Source organism: Sorex fumeus, unplaced genomic scaffold (assembly GCF_029834395.1).
Source record: "Sorex fumeus unplaced genomic scaffold, SorFum_2.1 ptg000061l, whole genome shotgun sequence".
NCBI lineage: Eukaryota > Metazoa > Chordata > Mammalia > Eulipotyphla > Soricidae > Sorex > Sorex fumeus.
In genome coordinates, this window is record NW_026606118.1 from 45,695,968 (window position 1) to 45,716,503 (window position 20,536).

General features: G+C 38.0%; 1 protein-coding gene across 1 annotated transcript in view; it reads right to left on the reverse strand.

Annotated features, from left to right (window-relative positions):
- The window catches only part of COG6 (component of oligomeric golgi complex 6), a 79,681-nt gene that overhangs the window by 26,399 nt on the left and 32,746 nt on the right, over window positions 1–20,536 (reverse strand). The window contains exons 9-15 of the mRNA XM_056126197.1: window positions 18,656–18,784; window positions 17,614–17,705; window positions 16,188–16,252; window positions 10,767–10,858; window positions 9,162–9,279; window positions 3,794–3,925; window positions 3,325–3,492 (exon numbers count right to left, since the gene is read on the reverse strand). Of these exons, the coding sequence (XP_055982172.1) occupies window positions 3,325–3,492; window positions 3,794–3,925; window positions 9,162–9,279; window positions 10,767–10,858; window positions 16,188–16,252; window positions 17,614–17,705; window positions 18,656–18,784 (796 nt within the window). The remainder of the gene's footprint in view (window positions 1–3,324; window positions 3,493–3,793; window positions 3,926–9,161; window positions 9,280–10,766; window positions 10,859–16,187; window positions 16,253–17,613; window positions 17,706–18,655; window positions 18,785–20,536) is intronic.

Below are 20,536 nucleotides of genomic sequence, written 5' to 3' on the forward strand. Positions count from 1 at the left end.
GCCCCCAGAGAAAAGGTCTCCTATATAAGGAATAGAAAGTCTTAGTTTTAAAAATGATGCCTTAAGTGAGAGACAGCGTGGCTGTCAGGGAATATGCCTGGTCTGCTCCTGACCCTGTTCACTTCCTGGTATCATATGGTCTCTGAGAACTGTCAGAAGTGCAGCATCCCCAGACCCCTGCATTACACTCTTAGTCCACTGGGCCAAAAATTGTTGGTGAGGTTCTATGACATCCTAAGCACCACTTTGTAGGAGTATACCCTCCCCCCCGAAAAAAAAACACCCGCATGATATCCAAAGAATATTCCAAGGATGACCTACTTATCACAAAATTTGAATTGCTTCTCATGTTCCTCTGCTTTTTTAAAACCAGTAATGAGCAAAACACAAACAAACAAACAAACAAGAAATCATTACTAAAACAATCTCAGTGTCAAAGAAAACACTTGAGAAGAATTCTGAGAAGGGCTTGTTTGATATTCATGATATTCTCACCCTGCCCCCATCCGGTTCAGCTTCCCAAGCGAATTAACACAACCAAATATATCATGCGGAAAGGCCTCAGAAAGAGTTAGCGCGCGGCAGCGAGATATGAAAAGCAGGTCTGTGACAACTCGGGGAGATGTGAGGCCACAACAGCAGGTTGTCAGAGATTGTAGGTTCAGGAATGAATTAAAGGAGACTGGACCAGCAGATGGGAGTCCTGTGCGCTGACTCTGTCAGCACTCTTGTGGGGAGAGAGGCAGCGACTCTAAGGGCGGAAGCAAGTCCAAGCATTCTCCAGTGAGGAAAGGCGACTTCGCTCTGACAGTTGGATGTCTTAGTGATGTATAGCTGGACAGTTCCTTAGGACTGGAGGTCTTCCATCTCTCCCTCCACTGGAGCTTCCCTCAGCTTCATCTCTTCGCTGTCTAATGCTACGCATGTTGCTCGGTGTCATCTGAATGCTTATCCATTGTTCAAGCAACTCCGAAAGCTGAGTCCCTTTGCCTTAAAACCTTACAATTGATTTAAAAGTTGAGTGCGTAAGTTCTAGGAGGAATCCATCTGAATAATGAGAAAACACAACTTATTTCTGAGCTAACACCACTGAAAGAAATAGGACTCTGACTTTTTTTTTTTAAATTAAGATGAATGTCTAAGAAAGTACAATATTAGATCCTTTCCTTGCTAGACTTAGTAGGCGGGAGAAAAGCAAGGTGTAAAAATGCAAATACTAATGAAAGCATTACTAAGAAACAAATTAGTATCCAATAGACAATGGAATAAAATAAATAAAGAACAAACATACATTAAAGGAGGAAGATAAAAGTGTTTTTAAAGAAGTAGACATTCAGGCGATAAAACCATCCAAGAACAGGGACTTCAGAATATAAAACACAACAGATGGGAAAGTGATAATTAAAGATAATAGAAAACCTTACTGAGTAAAAGGGAGCTTGAATCACCAGACTAAAATGGTTCTCTAAGAAACCTAAGCTGGAAATAATGGAAAGGAGACATATTGAAGACTCCCCTTAGGAAATCATTCAAGCCAGTGGAGAGGCTAAGAAGCTTCTAGTATGTGACCTGGCTAACACAAATAAAAGAGAATCAGATCCATCCCACTAACATGAACACTGCAAAAACTAGATTGGAGGGGAAAGGAAATCAAGAGAGTACAGATAGAAAAAGTCCGAAAATCAAATCTTTTACTACTCAAAGTCAACTGTTACTTTAGGGGGCCCAAATAAATTCTCTGTCCCAATAATCTTCTCTTAGAGTCTGGGCTGGTCCATGCGGCCAGCACTGACCATTAGCAAGCACAGCGCAAGGACAGGTTGAATATGCACAGATATGATGGGGCCCTGACCAGTGATGGTAAAACAGATAGAGCTGAACAAGTTGGGGAAAGATTTAGATTAGAGTTTCCCAAAGCAGGCAATGCCAAATCCCACAGTGGCATGATAAAATGACCCAAAAGGCCTGGAGTAGCGCTGAGTGCCAATTAGAAAGAACCTTCTTTTTGTTCACTTATAGAAGGTAGATTTCTAAGAAGATACTGTGTTTTGGTTTTATTTATTTATTTCTGAAAGTGTGTGTGTGTGGGGGGGGGGGCAACATAAATCAGGGAATCACAGGCATACAAATGAGAAAATTCAAAGTTGAATTTGTGATGAAAACAGTAAAAGCAATTATTTTAAAATAATTTTATTAACTTCACATAAGACAAAAGCAATAAGAAGAAGTGAAACTGATCACAAGGTATTAAATCTCTTCTTAAAAAAATTAGACATTAGGATGCATCACAAATCTAGATATTTCAGAACTCAGTCCTCAGAAAACCACAAAACATTTCAAATAAACTTTCACTAAGTCAAAGTAAATTGTTTATACACTTGTAATAACAAAATATTTGAAGGATTTTGTGGGGAGGGAGCGAGGCTGCTCATAGTGGTTATGGGCCACCCCTGGCGATGCTAAGTTCATCAGCATGGACAGCCCAATGCTACTTTCTGAGCAGGCTGCTAGGGAGAGGTTCTGGGATCCCCAGGCTATACACTTGGTGCTCCAGAGTCACAACGTGCCAGAGATGATTTGGGGCTTTGTGCATGACAGGCATGCACCCCTCACACTTCAGCTATCACCCTGCTTTTAACACCTCAAACATCCCTCCTCTAGATCAAAAGCCAACTATGTAAATTCTACAGTGGCTTTGTTGTAGCCATTCTAAAGACTCTAAAGTGATTATCAGTTGGTTATAGAAATGGAGTGCTTAGTATAATGAATTGTAATGTTTTGCCTAACACTGGTTTACACATAGATAAAAATATATCTGTCCTCTGTAACACCTTCTGCACTAGTTACACAGCTTGAAAAATATCGCATATTATTCACAGTTCAGAAACTGAAATCTGCATACAGAGTAACTGTTCAAATCAATCAGAAATGCTTCAACTCTGCCATCACATCTCTGGTTTGAATCAAATACATAATATACACTCATATACTCTGTGTGTGTGTGTGTGTGTGTGTGAGAGAGAGAGAGAGAGAGAGAGAGAGAGAGAGAGAAACAGAGAGACAGAGGGAGAGACAGAGAGACAGAGGGAGAGACAGAGAGACAGGGAGAGACAGAGAGACGGAGAGACAGAGAGACAGAGAGACAGAGAGAGAGAGAGAGAGAGGGGGAGAGAGAGAGAGAGAGAGAGAGCACTTCAATCACACCATAACAAGGAATTTTCAGAAGTTAGGTCAGGGGAATAAGGTTAAAGCCAGTAACTAGAACTCACAGTATATAGAAAAAGAGTTCATTTCAACTTGCAGCCATTTCATGTCAAAAGGTACCTGAAACTGAAGCATTTCCAGACGTCTGTCAGTGAATTCAAACAGAGCTAGTGTTGTCTTCATCATATAGAGTGAGTTGACCATGAATGTGGCCATGTCAGCAGTGCCTAAATTGCTGGCTGATACAGTACACATTTTGAGGAGAGGATCTAAGACACATGATAAAACCTATAAATGAAAAAAAATGCAATTTATTCACTTCCCAATAGCTGTAAAGAGTTAATGGCATATCCAAATGATGCCAAACTAACTGGAAAAGGGCCAACTTACGAAAGCACATAGGAAAAAGGTTAAATGGGTCTAATGATTATGGTCATTTTTAAAATGAACATCATCAAATACTTTCTAAACTAAAGGGTACAGGTTTACTATTTGAAGGGAACAAATATCCAGGCTATAATAGGCCAGAAATTCAACAGAATGTGCAGCAGTAGAACAGGCAATGTCTTTAAATGAACTTACAACATACCTGCACAAAATCAGCTTGACGAGCATCTAATGGTACAACTGAAGAATCATGAGAGGCCAAAACTTCACGCAACAATGTGAGTGTTTGATTTAATGCAGAACTTGGCCCAAGATCAGGTGGTGGGAGTTCAACCTAAAATACAGGATAAGTTTTCTATTATTTATATTGTTCTGCTAAATTTTAACACATAAATAAATGCCAATATACAGTAATAAGACATAATGAAATACCTTAATACTTAATATACTTACTTTATGCAAACAAATGTAAAATACATATCCATAACTTTACAAGTGCAGTACATATAATAAAAGGTATTAAGCACTGTTTGACACAATAAAATCTGTAATTCATCAAAAGCTTATTTTATATTAAATTGATCAGCACTGAGAGTGACATAAGTTGTTTTTTAGAATATCTCACCATTAGAAGTACAAAATTCATACTTGTGAAATTCAAACATTGTGAAGAGACACTTCCAAAAATGTTTATTTCTAGCTTCGAATATAGGGCATTTTGCCTTTAAAAGGATAAATACATATTTCTTCCAGACTATTAAATTTGGGAGCTGGAGCCATAGTACAGAAGGTCAGATACATGCCCTGCATACGGCTGAACCAGGTTAAGTCCTTGAAAACCCATATGGTTCCCTGAGCGCCACCAGGAGTAACTCCTGAGTGAAGAGACAGGAGTGACACCTGAGTACCACAGGGTGAGTGACCCAAAAAATTTGAAAAGAAAAAAAGAGACTGTTAGATTTTTAGTTATGAATGTTTGGGAGAATGTGGTAAGAAAGTTTACATACTAGAATATTAAAGTGCTTCAAACTACCTTGTTTCCTCCCAATGAAATTTTATCCTTGAATTTCCTTTTCTCACATCAGAAAAAATAATTAGTTCCCACACACATTTTCTTAAAAGCAGAAATGTCATAAAAAAGTTTATCTCAGCTTATAACTTTATTTTAAAAGCTATTCTTCCTGACAATTTTACTATCCACTTAAAATTCTATTAACAAAAGTTTCCACTTGGTTGCTTTGCTAATGAAGATCATTCCGCAATAAGTGTTTTTTCTTCATAAGGCTAGAAGCTTTTAAGAAGAAGTAAAAGGTTTACAAATGCAGAGTAAGCAAAAGATAATATAAAATAAGGAGCATTCTAATTTGAAGGAAAGATAAATTTTGAAGAAAATCTGAAATAGTTGTAGGTATAAGTAACACACGAGCTACACAGTATCATATTGCAATCTCAATTCACTGTTAAATATTCTTAAATATGCAACAACTCATATCTGAGAAAAATATTTCAGGGTAGCACTGTAGCACTGTCCTCCTGTTGTTCATCGATTTGCTCGAGCGGGCCCAGTAACGTCTCCATTGTGAGATTTGTTGTTACTGTGCTTGGCATATCGAATACATCACAGGTAGCTTGCCAGGCTTTGCCATGAGGGAGAAATACTCTAGGTAGCTTGTACAAATACTAATAACAGGAATGAGCAGTGAAACAAGTCAAAACCCATTCCCTGCTACAGACGAACAAAGCTTGAAATTAGTATATTTATAATTAGTTCCTTTCCCTGTTTCTATTCTATTTTGTCTTCAGGGCTTAATTGGAATATGCCATTCTTAAAGCTTGCTTTCATTTTATTTCCATATTTTCTTGCAGTTCTATTTCAACTTTACAAGAGAAATAAAATATAAAAGAAACCAATGTTTTAAAGTGTTTTCTTTTCAAAAAATGAAATATCTACTTGGGGTGGAGAAGGTTAGAGTCTTTCATCTCAGGTTGGGCAAAAATAAACTTTAGGAAGAAAAAAATAGAATGTGAAAGTAGAAGCACAAAAACAGCTGAGAACATGCATCTCAATAAATTTATAAAATAATCTAACATTATCTCAGTGGCAGATGCTGAACTTATTCTATGTTGAATTTGAATATATTCCCTTTGAGTAGAGAAGTTTGCAAGTATGACATATTCCCAACAACAAAACTTTAAGCAAGACTTTTGTCTTACTTTGTAAAAGTTAAAAGTTGATGTGTCTGAAATACAAACCTGAAAATGCAAATGAAAAGCTGGAGAAAATATTTGTAATGTATATGGCAGTTATATACTTAATGTATAAGAAACATCTGAGGGGCTGTGAGAGTACAGCAGGTAGAATGTCTGGCTTGTATGTGGCCAACGCGGTTCTATCCGAGACACACTATATGGTCCCCCAAGACCACCAGGAGTGATCCCTGACCGCAGAACCAGGAGTAAGCCCTGGGAACAGCTGGATACAGCCCACAAACTGAAAGAAAAGAAAATAGGAATGGGAGAGGGGAAATACCTGAGGGTTGGACTGAAGCCATAACACAGGGTCTAAGATTCTTGTCTTAAAACAAAAAGCTGAAAGTAGATAAAGGACCAAACATGATAACCTCTCAGTGTCTGTATTGCTAACCATAATGCCCAAAAGTAGAGAGAGTATGGGGAATCATGTCTGCCATGGAAGCAGGGGGAGTACAGGAAAGGGGGGAGGTATACCGGGGATATTGGTGGTGGGGAATGTGCACTGGTGGAGGGATGGGTGTTTGATCATTGTGTGATTGTAAACCAAACATGAGAGCTTGTAACTATCTCACGGTGATTCAATAAAATTAAAAAAAAACCTTACCTTGCATGTAACCTCAGTTCAATACCATAGAGTCCCCTAAACACTGCAAAGAGCAACCTCTGAGCACAGAGTAGACCCTGAGCACTACCAATGTGGCCCAACCTTTCCCCAATTCCCATGACACTCCCAACCCCAATTAAAAGATTACTTTAGGGTCAGTTTAAAGGGCTGAAGCATATGCTAGCCTGCAGAGCCCCACATTCAAACCTGGAGCGCTGCATGACCTCCTAAGCACAAGTGGAGAGACCCCCACGCCCCCCAAAAATTGTCTGAAGCGAACAAGATTAAAATTCAGCCTTGTAGGAAAATAGCAAGGGACATATACAGCAAGTCACAAACAGCCAACAAGCATAATTTTAAAAACTCTCAAACAAATCACTAAACTCCAAACAGAAAAAAACAAGTGAGATACCACTTTTTGCTTATCAGATAGCAAAGAATTTTTAAATGTCATGTTTCCAATGTTTGTGAGTTAGTACTACAAAGCACAGAGCAAACAGGTAGAAGGTAAACAGGAGTGGCCGCCTAAGCACACTGAGGACTGTTGGGTATCATGAAGAACTTCACAGATTAGAGATAATACATTTCAGTCACTCCAGACTGGTAGTTTTTTCTTCCCCCCCCCGACCCCCACAAACCAGTGCTCAGCAGTCAGCATAAAAGAAGGAAACTGATGAACTGAGTTAATCTAGGATAGCTCTGCAGTATCAGTGCAGTTAAAGAACGAGGGTGCTCGAGTTAATTAAATGCAATGGTAAGAAAATGACAGAGCACAGGCTAGCAGAAAACCAAGTGAATCAGTCACTCATGTAACTAGTATTTACGAGAAGGCGCTATGCAAGAGAACGACTTGGTTAACAATTTAATTACTGTAAAGTGTACTGTTCACTGGCACTACATATATTCCTAATGTGTGCAAGCATCAGACTCCACAACTCTATCTCATAACTTGAAACTCTAATGCATTCAACAACAACAAACGCCCCAACCTCCACTCTCCAGTCCCAGGAAACCATCATTTTAGTTTATGTTTCTGTGATATTTGTCCAGAGCCTGGCAAGCTACCTGTGATGTATTCAATATGCCAAACACAGTAACAACTAGTCTCACCATGGAGACGTTACTGGGCCCGCTCGAGCAAATCGATGAACAACTGGAGGACCATGACCGTGACTGTGACCTCATATAGGCAGAATCAAATAGCATTCATCCTTTTTGTGAATGAGTTATGCCACTTGGTATAATATCCACTAGGTTCATGTGTACAAATTTCCGTAAGGCAAGTAGTACCCCACTGATGTACGTCTACTCAGCTAACAATAGACACTTCGGATGCTTTCAGATTTAGTTGCTGAGAATATGCCACTACGAACATAGGTGCCTGAGACCAGGCTTTCAATTCATGTGGATACACACCCAGATGCAGAATTGTTCTTATAATTCTATTTTTCATTTTCAGAGGAACAACCATACTGTTTCTCATTAACAGGGCACAAGGGTTTCAATTTTCCCAGATCCTCAGCATTGTTATTTTCTTGTTCCTTACAGCAGCCATCCGAATAGGTAAGAGAAAGAATCTTACTGTGGCTTTAATTTGCATCTCCCTAATGATCAGCCATCCTTTCACGTGGCTATATATCATCCATGTACATATCTTCTCTGGAGGTAAGTCTAATCAAGTCCTTTGTCAATTTTTTAATCAGGTTCATATTTAATTTTTGCCTTTAAGGAGGTCTGTACACTGGTTATTAACCCCTTTTTAAACATATGACTTCCATTGTGTGAAATGTCTACCTTTTAGGTTTTGAGAGAGTATGTATCTTTTGATGATTTTTTAAATTTCATAAAGTCCTCCACAAATTTCATCCCATGAAACTACAATTTCATGAAGTTGCTCTTCCAAGAGAAACTGAGTTGTACATGGGCATTAGAGAGGCTAATATAGGCTCTGGGGAAATAAAAAAGAATCACATACTCTAGAATAGATTGCTAATGACCATTCTATGCTAATTATTATAATTAGCCTAAAAGTGCCTAATGTAATCAGCCTATTAGCTAGAGCATGTGATTTTCTTAAAAATGGTGTTTGTGATGTATCCTTGGAAGTTTCTTTAATGAGTTCATAATAAATGAAGCAAAAATAATGATTTGATTATTTAAATCCATTCTTTAAGGTGCTACTACATTATAGGGTTCAATTAAAAATATTACCTCTCAAATATTCTAAAAAGTTATTCCATTTTTGTTTTTATTTTTCCTGTCTGGATTGGCGTTATTTTATTTAACTACAGCATATTACTCAAAGGAACAAATTTTTTATAAGGTCAAAGTTAGACCATCAGAGAGTAAAAATATTAGCAAAAACTTTTAGTAAGAGCTCATTTTTCATTCCTTAAGCTATCTTAGCTCTTATCTACATATAGTACGTTTGCTTTAACTATAATTTTTTAGTTATAAAGATAGAGCAGTGAAACTACCTTTGGATTCTATCTTCACTTATGACTCAATATTACATTGCCCCAGAAAGACCATTAGCCTAGCTAGATCCAGCATACCACTTCAAAATGAATTTTGTGGCTCTCAGCAGAACTTAAAAAGAAGTTATTGTAGGAAATGTAAGAAAATCATAAACAATTTAAAATAAAATATATTTAACTGTGAAAGATTCATATCCACATATGTAGCTTAAGAACTGATTTTTTTTCAAACATACCTTATCCATTAATTTACTTGCATGAAGACTCAAGCTATTGAAGAATATTTTTTTACTTAGCAAATGCATTTCCTCAATGGTAGTTAACAATGTGGTTGCACTATTTCCAACAATGCCACTAAAAGCAAAGAATATTTTAGGTTGTAAAATAGAAGTTAAACAATTTATTTAATGAGTATAATTATTTAAAAAATCTGGCTGTGAAGACTTATATAGAAGATAATCTATGAATTAAAATTACCCAGTTTCATATAAAAATAAGAATTTTTTTATATAAACAAATGAAAGCAAGTGAACGATTTCAGTATTTCACAATCTTCAAAAAGGTGGTTAGAACACTTGGTATATGCAAACCTGTATTTCTAATCCTTTCATCTATTGCAATAAATGCACGCCTTCATTATTTGAGATCTAATTTTAATAAAGCCTTTCCATCAATAACTTTATTGATAATTTTTAAAATTTTACTAATAATGACTTATCCCTAACTGAAACAATTTTACAGAGCTCCCTAAGTAAAGTATAATTATGAAAAATTAATAATTATGAGTATTTTCTATATTCCCCAGTTTGCTATTATAAATCATTTATTGGCTCAGGAGTTTCTCATTTTTGTCAGATTGTAAAGCAAATATGCAAGATAATTCCCAATTTTTTCTTAATTAAGAATTGAGTGTGGGAAGTGATACTATACAATATGTTTTTAGAAAACAAGGTTATTCCCAAGAGACACTTTAACTCGGTAGGAAGGAAGAGCATATCATTTCTAAAGGTACAATATTATCTTACTATGGCTAAAAAAAATTTAAACTACTGAATTAATGGAATTGATACTGATAATAGGTTTAAAACACCTAGATTTACTTAGACCCATATACTATGTTTATTAAAAAAACAAATAATATTACATATTTCAATGTATTTTTCAAACTTAAATAAAGTTTAATTCCTCTATAATAAATGCAGAGAATATTTATTTTCATTTTTAAAAATAAAACAAACAGCAAACAAAATGCAACTTTCCAAACAAAAAGCCATAATGCCTGGGGTTATTTTTAAAATGTTTAAATTTTTAAGCGGAGAAATATAAAGATGCATTTATATTAATTTTTACTCTTAAATCCATCAATGTTAGAAACTGAGTTGCCAATTACTTCTTCAAATAATAAATACTAAGTATCTACTATTATGCCATCACTTATGTTATTTTACTAATATCTCCACATTACCTCTGTATTGGTGGATTTCAGCTACTATGGTGATTTCAAATTATTACTTTTAATTATTTTTATAAAACCATGATTATCCTATTATCTTCCTTTTATGACACTATATTTTAATATAGTCATGATAGACGTACTGTGTGACATGTTGTGCATATTCTCATGTGTAGATATATAAGTGCAGCAAAATCCGGATAAGAAAAAGACTTTATACACATCAAATAATAGCATGCAGACAGCAAATTATAGCATGCGTGCAATCATTAACACAATCAGAAGATGCTACTAGTTTTACCAAGTCATTTAAACAGTGAAAACCAAGAAAACAAGAAACAGAGTGATTACACAAAATTTAACAAGTACATTTTACCGTTTCACTTACCTGATTGTGTGGTGATAAAATTTGAGGAGGTTAGAAATTTTGTATAATAAAACTGCACCAGGTTCAGCAACTATCACTTGTTCAATTCGAACCTACGAAAATTAGGAGAAAAAGAAATACTTCTTAAAAACTTTTCATTACTCACGCAGAGTAAAAATAACATTAAAAAGAATATATACAAAGGGGAAGGTCTGCCTTGCACACCGCTGACTAGGTTTGAACCCCGGCAGCCTATAAGGTCCTCTATCACCTGGAGTGATCTCTGAGCGCAGAGCCAGGAGTTTAAGTCCTGAACTGGGAGTAGTGTAAACACCCTCCCCAAATAAATAAATACTGTAGAAATCACAAAATTCCTCCTAAATAATAAATGTCTGAGTAGTAAGTCAAAGGGGTTGGTAAAAAAAAAAAAAAGTTAACAGTGATTATATTCACCAAAAGAAATACCCAATTGTCTACAGAATTTAGTTAAGGCAGTTGTTACCATAAATATTATAATGATGAGATCATTTGGGGGCTTTTCGCAGTATGTAATATAATTTAGATCAACACTAATTGACACAGCAGTTTCTATTTCCCTAAAGACACTAGTGAAAAATGTACCATCACTGAATATTCAGAAAAAAATCAATTCTGATCTTAAATATTAGACCAAGCTTCATTTTATTTTAGAGAATAGGAAAGTGGACCATCTTTAATAATCGCCTACATTTTTGTCTAATTATAAGATGACAAAGTTCACATCAGGTCAAGTACAAGACTAACTACTAGGGACCTTTTCTAATTAAATTGCATTACTCAGAGATCTTTCCTTTCATATTCCCTAAGTAACGATATAATCTAAGACGCATTGATACTAGCTTACTTAAATTTCATATGACACCTAACCTTGTTGCTTATACCAACTTTTTGTTTCTAAGAAGGTTCTAAACACAGACCATAGACATTGTGTTTTCTGCTTTTACATCACATCTGTGCACACACACACATATACAGAGAGAGAGAGAGAGAGAGAGAGAGAGAGAGAGAAAGAGAGAGAGACAGAGAGAGAGAGAGAGAGAGAGAGAGAGAGAAGATGGTTAATAAATGCCTCTGAATGTTTAAGTTTCTGTTTTACTTAGGTTTTGGAATATGCCATAATGTAAACAAATGTGATTTGCCAAAATAAAATTTTATGAATGTATGTATGTAAGCATATAAAAAATCTCTTGGATCATAAGAGTTGATTTTTAAGTTAACATATGTATAGAACTGATTGTGCATTTTGGCATAAAATATGGGCTAGTATACATCCATAAGTGGTATTTCTGAATTTTATTACCCTAATATGATTAGGATAAAATAAGGATATGATTACAGAAAGGCAATTCTTCTCTTGTAGATTTACAATACCACTTCATCTATTTGACATTGTGTCTCCCACAATTTTTTTAATTTTTGGAAGTGGGGGCCACACCCAGCTGTGCTCAGAACTTAGTGTTGACTTTGTACTCAGGGATCAATCACTCCTCGTGGCTCTGAGGGGACCATTTGTGGTTTGGGGACAGAACCTGGAAAAGCTGCATGCAAGGTAGGTACCTTAATCCCTGTACCATCTCTCCAGCCTGTCTAAAATTTTTATTAAAATATTGACATCCCAACTTCCTTAAAGTAGAAAATAGAGGAAGGGAGGGAGGAAAAGGAGAAAAAGCAAAGAGAAAGGTGTCCTGAAGAAAAAGGAAAAAAATATGTCATTCACTTCTATTCACAGGGAGATAGCACAACACACTGGAGGGTTTGCTCTGCAGGTAGGAGACCCAGGTTTGACCTATTACCATGTGGTCCCCTGAGCACTACCACGTGTGGTCTTCAAACCAAACACACAAAGAGAAAACGTCCACAGAACAATGGCACTCCTCTATAATGCCACAGGAAAAGTCAGAGCAAAATGTGAGAGCTCAGAGAAGTAAAGGGAGAATCTGTTTACTGTGGAGAGGGGGAAAAAGAGAATAATGGGGCGTGGGAAGGAAATAAAAGGAATGACTTCAGCTTAATATCATAGACATGTGCTTGCAGTATCCATCTGTATACACCAGCAATCATAGGGCACTACTCCTGACAGCCTCACGGAATCCAGCACGCTTAGCTCTACACCCCAGGTCACTAATCTTTGTACAGACACGAACTTTCATAGGACCCACCACAAGTGGAAGTTAGGAGTAGATGTACACTGAAATTTTTATTCAAGGAGATGAAATTCAAAGTTGGCGGCTTATCTCTTAGGAATTTAGAGAAATCATTTTCATGAAAGAAGAGTCATTTTACCCATGGACTTGAAAAAGAAGATTATATATATATACACACATATATATATATAGACACACACATACACACACACACACACACACATATATCACTGTCCTCCCGTTGTTCATAGGGGACCCAATAACACTGTGAGACTTGTTATTACTGTGTTTGGCATATGGAATACGTCACGGGTAGCTTGCCAGGATTTGCCGTGCGGGTGAAATACTCTCGGAAGCTTGCCAGGCTCTCCAAGAGGGGCAGAGAAATCAAACTTGGGTCGACTGGGTAGGCCACGTGCAAGGCAAACACCCTACCCACTCTGCTATCGTATATATATTACATCACTGCAGGCTGGAGCGATAGCACAGCGGGTAGGCATTTGCCTTGCACATGGCCGACCCAGGTTCGATTCCTCCATCCCTCTCAGAGAGCCCGCCAAGCTTCGAGAGTATCTCGCCCGTATGGCAAAGCTTGGCAAGCTACTGTGACATATTTGATATGCCAAAAACAGTAAACAACTAGTCTCACAATTTGTTGTGAGACGTTACTGGTGCCTGCCCAAGCAAACAGATGAACAACAGGAGGACAGTGCTACAGAGCTACATCACTGTATCACTGTCATACCATTGTTCATCGATTTACTCAGGCAGGTACCAGTAAGGTTTCCATTAGTCCCAACCCTGAGATTTTAGCAGCCTCTCCTTACTCGTCTTTCCCAACGCTGCCATATTGGAGGCTCTTTCAGGGTCAGGGAAATGAGATCTGTTATTGTTACCGTTTTTGGCATATCGAATCCACCATGGGTAGCTTGCCAGGCTCTGCTGTGCAGGCGGGATACTTTCAGTAGCTTGCCAAGCTCTCCGAGAAGGGCAGAGGAATCAAACCTGGGTCAGCCACGTGCAAGGCAAAAGCCATACTTGCTGTGCTATCGCTCCAGCCCATATAAATATGTAAATATACAAATATAATCTAGTTTCACAAGTGTATCATCTGAGATTCCTTGCCAAGGACAAAGTTCCAAAGAAAATTTTAGGAACATTAGTTAAAATCTTCCTTAACAAAGCACAACAAATATGGGGGGGTAGAGAAATAGCACAGTGGATAGGGCACCTGCCTCGTGTTTGGCCAACCCCGGTTCAATCTCCAGAACCACATATGGTACCCTGAGCTTTCCAGGAATTATCACTGAGTGCAACACCAGGAGTAAGCCCTGAGCACTACGTGGTGTGAACCAAACCCCCAAACAAATGAAAATAAATTAAAAAATATATAAAATAAATAACTCTTAGACTGGAGTGATAGCACAGCAGGTAGGGTGTGGGTGTTTGCCTTGCACGTGGCAGACCTAGGTTCGATTCCTCTGTCCCTCTTGGAGACCCTGGCAAGCTACCGAGAGTATCCCGCCTGCACGGCAACCCTGGCAAGGTCCCCCTGGCATGTTCAATATGCCAAAACCAGTAAGAACAAGTCTCCCAATGGAGATATTACTGTGCCCGCTTGAGCAAATCGATGACCGAAGAGGGCAGACAGACAGACAGTGCTTAAAAAAAAAAAAAGAAAAACAGCAGTTACCAAAAGGGAATTGGAAGAAAGGGTAGACAGTGAGAAAGGCGCTAGGACTAGGGGAATAGAGTGATGAAGAACACATATACGTGTGAAGCTCTAGGACAGAAATTTAAATCTAAAGCAGAAATTTAAATAGTATTATAAGCCAACAGTAAATTAATACTTTATTTTAAAAATGAAGATAAAATAGAATTTGTTTGATAAGTTCATGTCATGAAGTGTCCATATTTCAACTCCTATTTAATAAACTGAAGTCAAAGAATAAGCACAATTATACCAAAATAATGTGAAAACATAAATGAAAAAAAAAACTTGGTTGCAGACCTGCCTTGTAAGTTCCTAGAGTTGTACTTCATCTATTGTCTTCTCATTTAGTCCATAAATAACCCTATAATGTATTTTTATATACAGATTAAATATAAGAAGTTCAAGTACAGAAGAAAATTAGGCCTTTCAAATGGATCACCATTAAGTGGCAGAGCGCAAATTCTAACACAAATTTCACTTCAAATTATATTCCTTGTACTATAAATAAGGTAAAGGTAAAGGCCCTCCCATTGATCGTCGATTTGCTCGAGCGGGCCCAGTAACGTCTCCATTGGAGACTTTGTTGTTACTGTGTCTGGCATATCGAATACTCTCGGTAGCTTGCCGGGCTCTCCGAGAGGGGCGGAGGAATCGAACTCGGGTCGGCCATGTTGGCCGCTTGTAAGGCGAACGCCCTACCCGCTGTGCTATAAATAACAAATAATAATATCCTATTTATTTTGGGGGGTTACTCAATAATAACATGTATCTTTTTTTAATAACATGTATCTTATATCTCAGGATTTATTACTATCTATTGATATAGAAAAACATTTGCTGCATTTGAAATATGAAACCTAATTTATACTTGGTAACTCTCTTAAGAGTTCATAGATCAGTTTTTTTGGGGGGAGGGTCACACCCAGCAATGCACAGGGGTTACTCCTGGCTCTGCACTCAGAAATTACTCCTGGCGGTGCTCGGGGACCAAATGAGATGCTGGGAATCGAACCTGGGTTGGCCGCATGCAAGGCAAACGCCCTCCCTGCTGTGCTATCGCTCTAGCCCCAATAGATCAGTTATTTTAATACACTTTTTCTCAACTGATCAACAAATTATTATGGGATGCATGTAAAAGCAACTCAAAACAAAAGGAAAACTAAGAATATTTCACCCTTTTTTTTAGAGAAAATTAACATCATTTAAATCTGTATTTTATTATGCTAACTTGACCAATGTACAGCTTGAATTTAAGGTATTTAAATTTAAATGCATTTAAAAGCAAAGACTAAATGGAGATAGAGCACAGTCTTCATGAAGCTTGTCTTGCATGTAGTCCCCAACCTCATCCTCTCCCAGTTTGATTCCCAGCACCACTTACGGTACTCAAAGCACCGGGATGGAGTTCACTCCTGACCACAGTCCCAGGAATAACCCCTGAGCACTGCAGGATATAGTCCCAAAATCCGCACTTAAAAACAAATTAATAAGTATAGGGAAAAAATTTTACTCTATCCTATATAACATATGTAGAAAACATTTTACCTTTAGGGGTCTGCACACACCCTCAGTTATATGCCCAACAACTTCTTGAATATTCTCTTCAACACCTATAATTTATCAAAGCAAAGGAATTTTTCAATATTATATACTTCGTTAACATAAAACATAATAAAAGACTACAAACAATAAAACATGATTAATGGCACTAATAACATTTCAAATAATTATGACAATATTACATTAAGTATTTTAGGACATCACTAGTACATTAATACGTAAATTCACAGCCCTCTTAATTCCTTTAACTATTGACTAATAAACATTTTTTTTTGTGAAATAGAGTAAAAGCTATGTGGATAAAGGAAAGTAAGTCATTGACTGAGATATATTCATTAGGAGCACCAATGTGAAGATATATTAGTGTTCATCTTACAAACACTTTATTCTAGTCAGTGGTACTGAGCATATAAGCATAGGATGGAAAGATGGAAAACACTGAGTAATCTGATGGACAAACTAAACTTCACTGAACATTATTCATCAATTTCTATAAAGGGTGCTTAACATTTACTGCTTAAAACTACCTTCATTGCTGCAAATGAATAAACTGAGTCTTAGAAGAATTTTATTATTCCCACAGAGTAACTGACAACTCCCATTCATTTTTTACCTATATCTTCTAATTTCTTCTCATGTATACAAAAACATTCATACATTTTAAAACATTATTTAAACTGGCAATTTTAGAACAAGACAAAAGTGCAACATTGCGCCAACATAACGCATATGCTAAATCTAATCTCAGTATTGGAGAGTAAAAACCAAAGTTAACTACTGCCACTAATTTGTACAAAGCGTTCATCCCAAGCTCATGGGGTGAACCAGGTGATGGGGGACTGAGCTACGCAAAACAGCTTCCTGACACCTCATTTCTCTTCTACAACAACAAAACACCGGAATTAGCCATCAGCCCCTCCTATCTGAGGCAGGCATCAGAAGGCAGTGACAGCTAAGCAGATCTGAAAATTTTGTGAACAAAAACATTTTTCTTCCTTGAGATCAAGGCCAAAATCAAGTGCATTCAGTATCCAGGAGCTTTACCTAAGAAATAAAAACAACTTGAAAATAGTCACACAAAAATGAAAAAGCAGGAGGTCGGTGAGCCATAGGAATAAAAAGTACTGTAGGTTAATAACCAGGTCTCTCAGTCTACTCAGTCAGTGACAGATAAAATGACAATACCACCCGCTGTGGCCTTCCCAGTGAAGGGAGACTCCAAGCTCACATGGAAGGTTACAAGGGCCCACTGCAAAAAATGTGAACCCTTCAGAGACAGCAGGAGAAGAGTAATTAGGAGGTGGACCATTCCATATAGTTGTGAAGCACAAAGCATTAGAGACAGAAATGGAAAGTAAAGTCCTGTGCTACTTTCCATGCTTGGGCAACAGAAGACATCAATTGGGCCCACCTTGTGTAGTCACATGCTTTAAGAGAGCTTCGAGGTGTTCTTTTTCGGATGCAGTAGCCTGATGGAGCCATGCCAACATATCTCCTACGTATCTATTGAAAACATGACATGTTAGAAAGTATTTCCTTGAGATAAAGTCATGAAATTTGCTTAAAAATGGGTAGACATGGAGAGTATCATGCTAAGTGAAATGAGTCAGAAGAGAGGGACAGACATAGAAGGACTGCACTCATTTGTGGAGTAGCACTACACTGTAGCACTGTCCTCCCTTTGTTCATCAATTTGCTTGAGCGGGCCCAGTAACATTGTGAAACTTGTTGTTACTGTGTTTAGCATATCAAATACATTATGGGGAGCTTGCCAGGCTTCGCCCTGAGGGTGAGATGCTCTCGGTAGCTTGCTGGTTCTCTGAGAGGGGTGGAGGAATCGAATTCGGGTTGGCCGGGTCGGCCGTGTGCAAGGCAAATGCCTTACCCACTGTGCTATCACTCCAGCCCATTTGTGGGATATAAAACAATATAACATGAGGCTGACACCTAAGGATAGTAAATACACAGGCCAGGAAGATTGCTTCATAGCTGGAAGCCGGCCTCATGAGCAAAAGGGAGAAGGCAGCTGGAATAGAGAAGGGATCATTAAGAAAAAGATGGCTGGGGGAATTAGTCAGGATGGGAGATGTGTGCAGAAAGTAGATAATGGCCAAACATGATAACCTCTCAGTATCTGCATTGCAAATCATAATGCCCAAAAGTAGAGAGAGAGTATGAGGAATATTGTCTGTCATGGAGGCAGGGGGAGGTATATCGGGGATATTGGTGGTGGGGAATGTGCACTGGTAGAGGGATGGGTGTTTGAACATTGTGTGATTGTAACCCAAACATGAAAGCTTGTAACTACCTCACAGTGATTCAAAAACTTTAAAAAAAAAAAAGAAAGAAGGAAGGAAGGAAGGAAGGAAGGAAGGAAGGAAGGAAGGAAGGAAGGAAAGAATGAATTTCCATGAGGAAAATATCTAACGCTTCATGGTGACCAGTTACTATACCTCAAAGGGTCATGGGAGTGCATTTCAATGGGTCTCGGCGTCCCGCTGGGACCCCCTCTTGTAAGAGCATCAATAAATCCACGAACAACTGTACTCCTCCTGGCGGTCCCAAATTCATCTAAGGTGTACCTAGAAGAAACAAGTATACAGAAAAGAGATTCTCTTCCCCGCTCCAACCCCAGAGTATTTTTTCCTTATCACATGATCTACATGCAGTTTCTGAATTTAGCATTTTTAATCAGTGAGTTACCAAGTGATTCACAATTGGGTTTCAGGCATACAGTGTCCCAACACCAATCCCTTGACCAGTGTCCACATCCCTCCACCAATGTCCTCCTCACCCCAACCCCACTGGCTTTCCATCCACTAGTTTGGGACTATGAAAGGTGCTTAACCCTGATTTTTTTTTTTTACAACTCTCCTCAAAAAGTTTTCAAACAAAAATAAAAGAATTAAAGGGTATGAAAATATGTATTTTCACACCTCCTAGGAAAGAAAGCCGGCATCGGGAATGAACAACGGGACAGTGACACCAGTGTGTTTGGTGAATACAGATGAGGAAGGTAGAACCACCCCCCTGGGCTCTCAGGCTTCAGCATCTAAGAGTCTCAAACAAGACATTCACATTAAGTGGTATCGACTTTGGGCAGGGCGGGTTTAGTTTGTAACTTAGCAGTTCAAAACAACAAAACTTCTTTTACGCTAAAATTTTTTTTCTTCGAGGCTGGAGAGGCAGTACAGTGGGTAAGACCAATCAGGTTCAATCCCCAGAAAAACCTATGGTTCCCCCCAAGCCCACTTGGAGTGATCCCCAAGTGCAGAATCAGGAGTAAACCCTGAGCACCCCTGGATGTGCCCCCCCCCAAAAAAAAAGTTCTCCTTCATACTTACTATCACAACTCACCAGCAAAATTAATCCAAAATACACATTAAAAAATTTATTTTGAATATAATGTTAGACATGTTACATGTTTCTGAAATTTACTGTCCAAACAAGACATTCACAGGGAATACGTTAAAAAAAAATTGGGGGTGGGGGGCATAACTAGCTATGTTCAGGGCTTAATCCTGAATTCAGGGATCATTCCTGGTGATGCTCAGATATGTGCTACCGGGGACAGAACCCAGGTCAGCCACATGCAAGGCAAGTACTTAACCTGTTGTATTATCGTTTCAACCCTAGGGTGTGTGTGTGTGTGTGTGTGTGTGTGTGTTATGGCTTGGAAATGAGTACCCATTTCCTTTTTTTTTTCCTTTTTGGGTCACACCCAGCGATGCACAGGGGTTACTCCTGGTTCATGCACTCAGGAACTACTCCTGGCCGTGCTCGGGGGACCATATGGGATGCTGGGAATCGAACCTGGGTCAGGCCATGTGCAAGGCAAACAGCCTACCTGCTGTGCTATCATTCCAGCCCCCCTGAGTACCCATTTCTTTAAAAAGAATATTTCTGTTTGTTCTTTTTGTATTACTGTTCCTTACACTCACTATATAGTTTGAAGATTTTTTTTTTTCAGAACAAAGGAAAACAACGTATTTCTCTGCAGGTCACTGTTAGAGAACTGCAGATACAGTATTTCATTATCCAACAGATAAATTAACGCAACCAAGATTTCCCAAAGGTTTTCCAGAGAGCAAATTTTTCAGGCTGTGGCATTTTCTTTAATAAACTATTTAATTAATGAGAAGTTCAGATTTTTTTAAATACAGAAAATCAGAAAGAGCAAAAATTTTCAATAAAAAGTGAAGCGAAGACAATAGCTATACACTTTCACAAATTTGATCTTTTTTAATAAGATTTCACTGTAACCAGATATTGGTTCTTTGTGTTGGTTTTGTTAAAAGGAAATGATTTTAAAGTTCCCTGCAGTGACATAATAG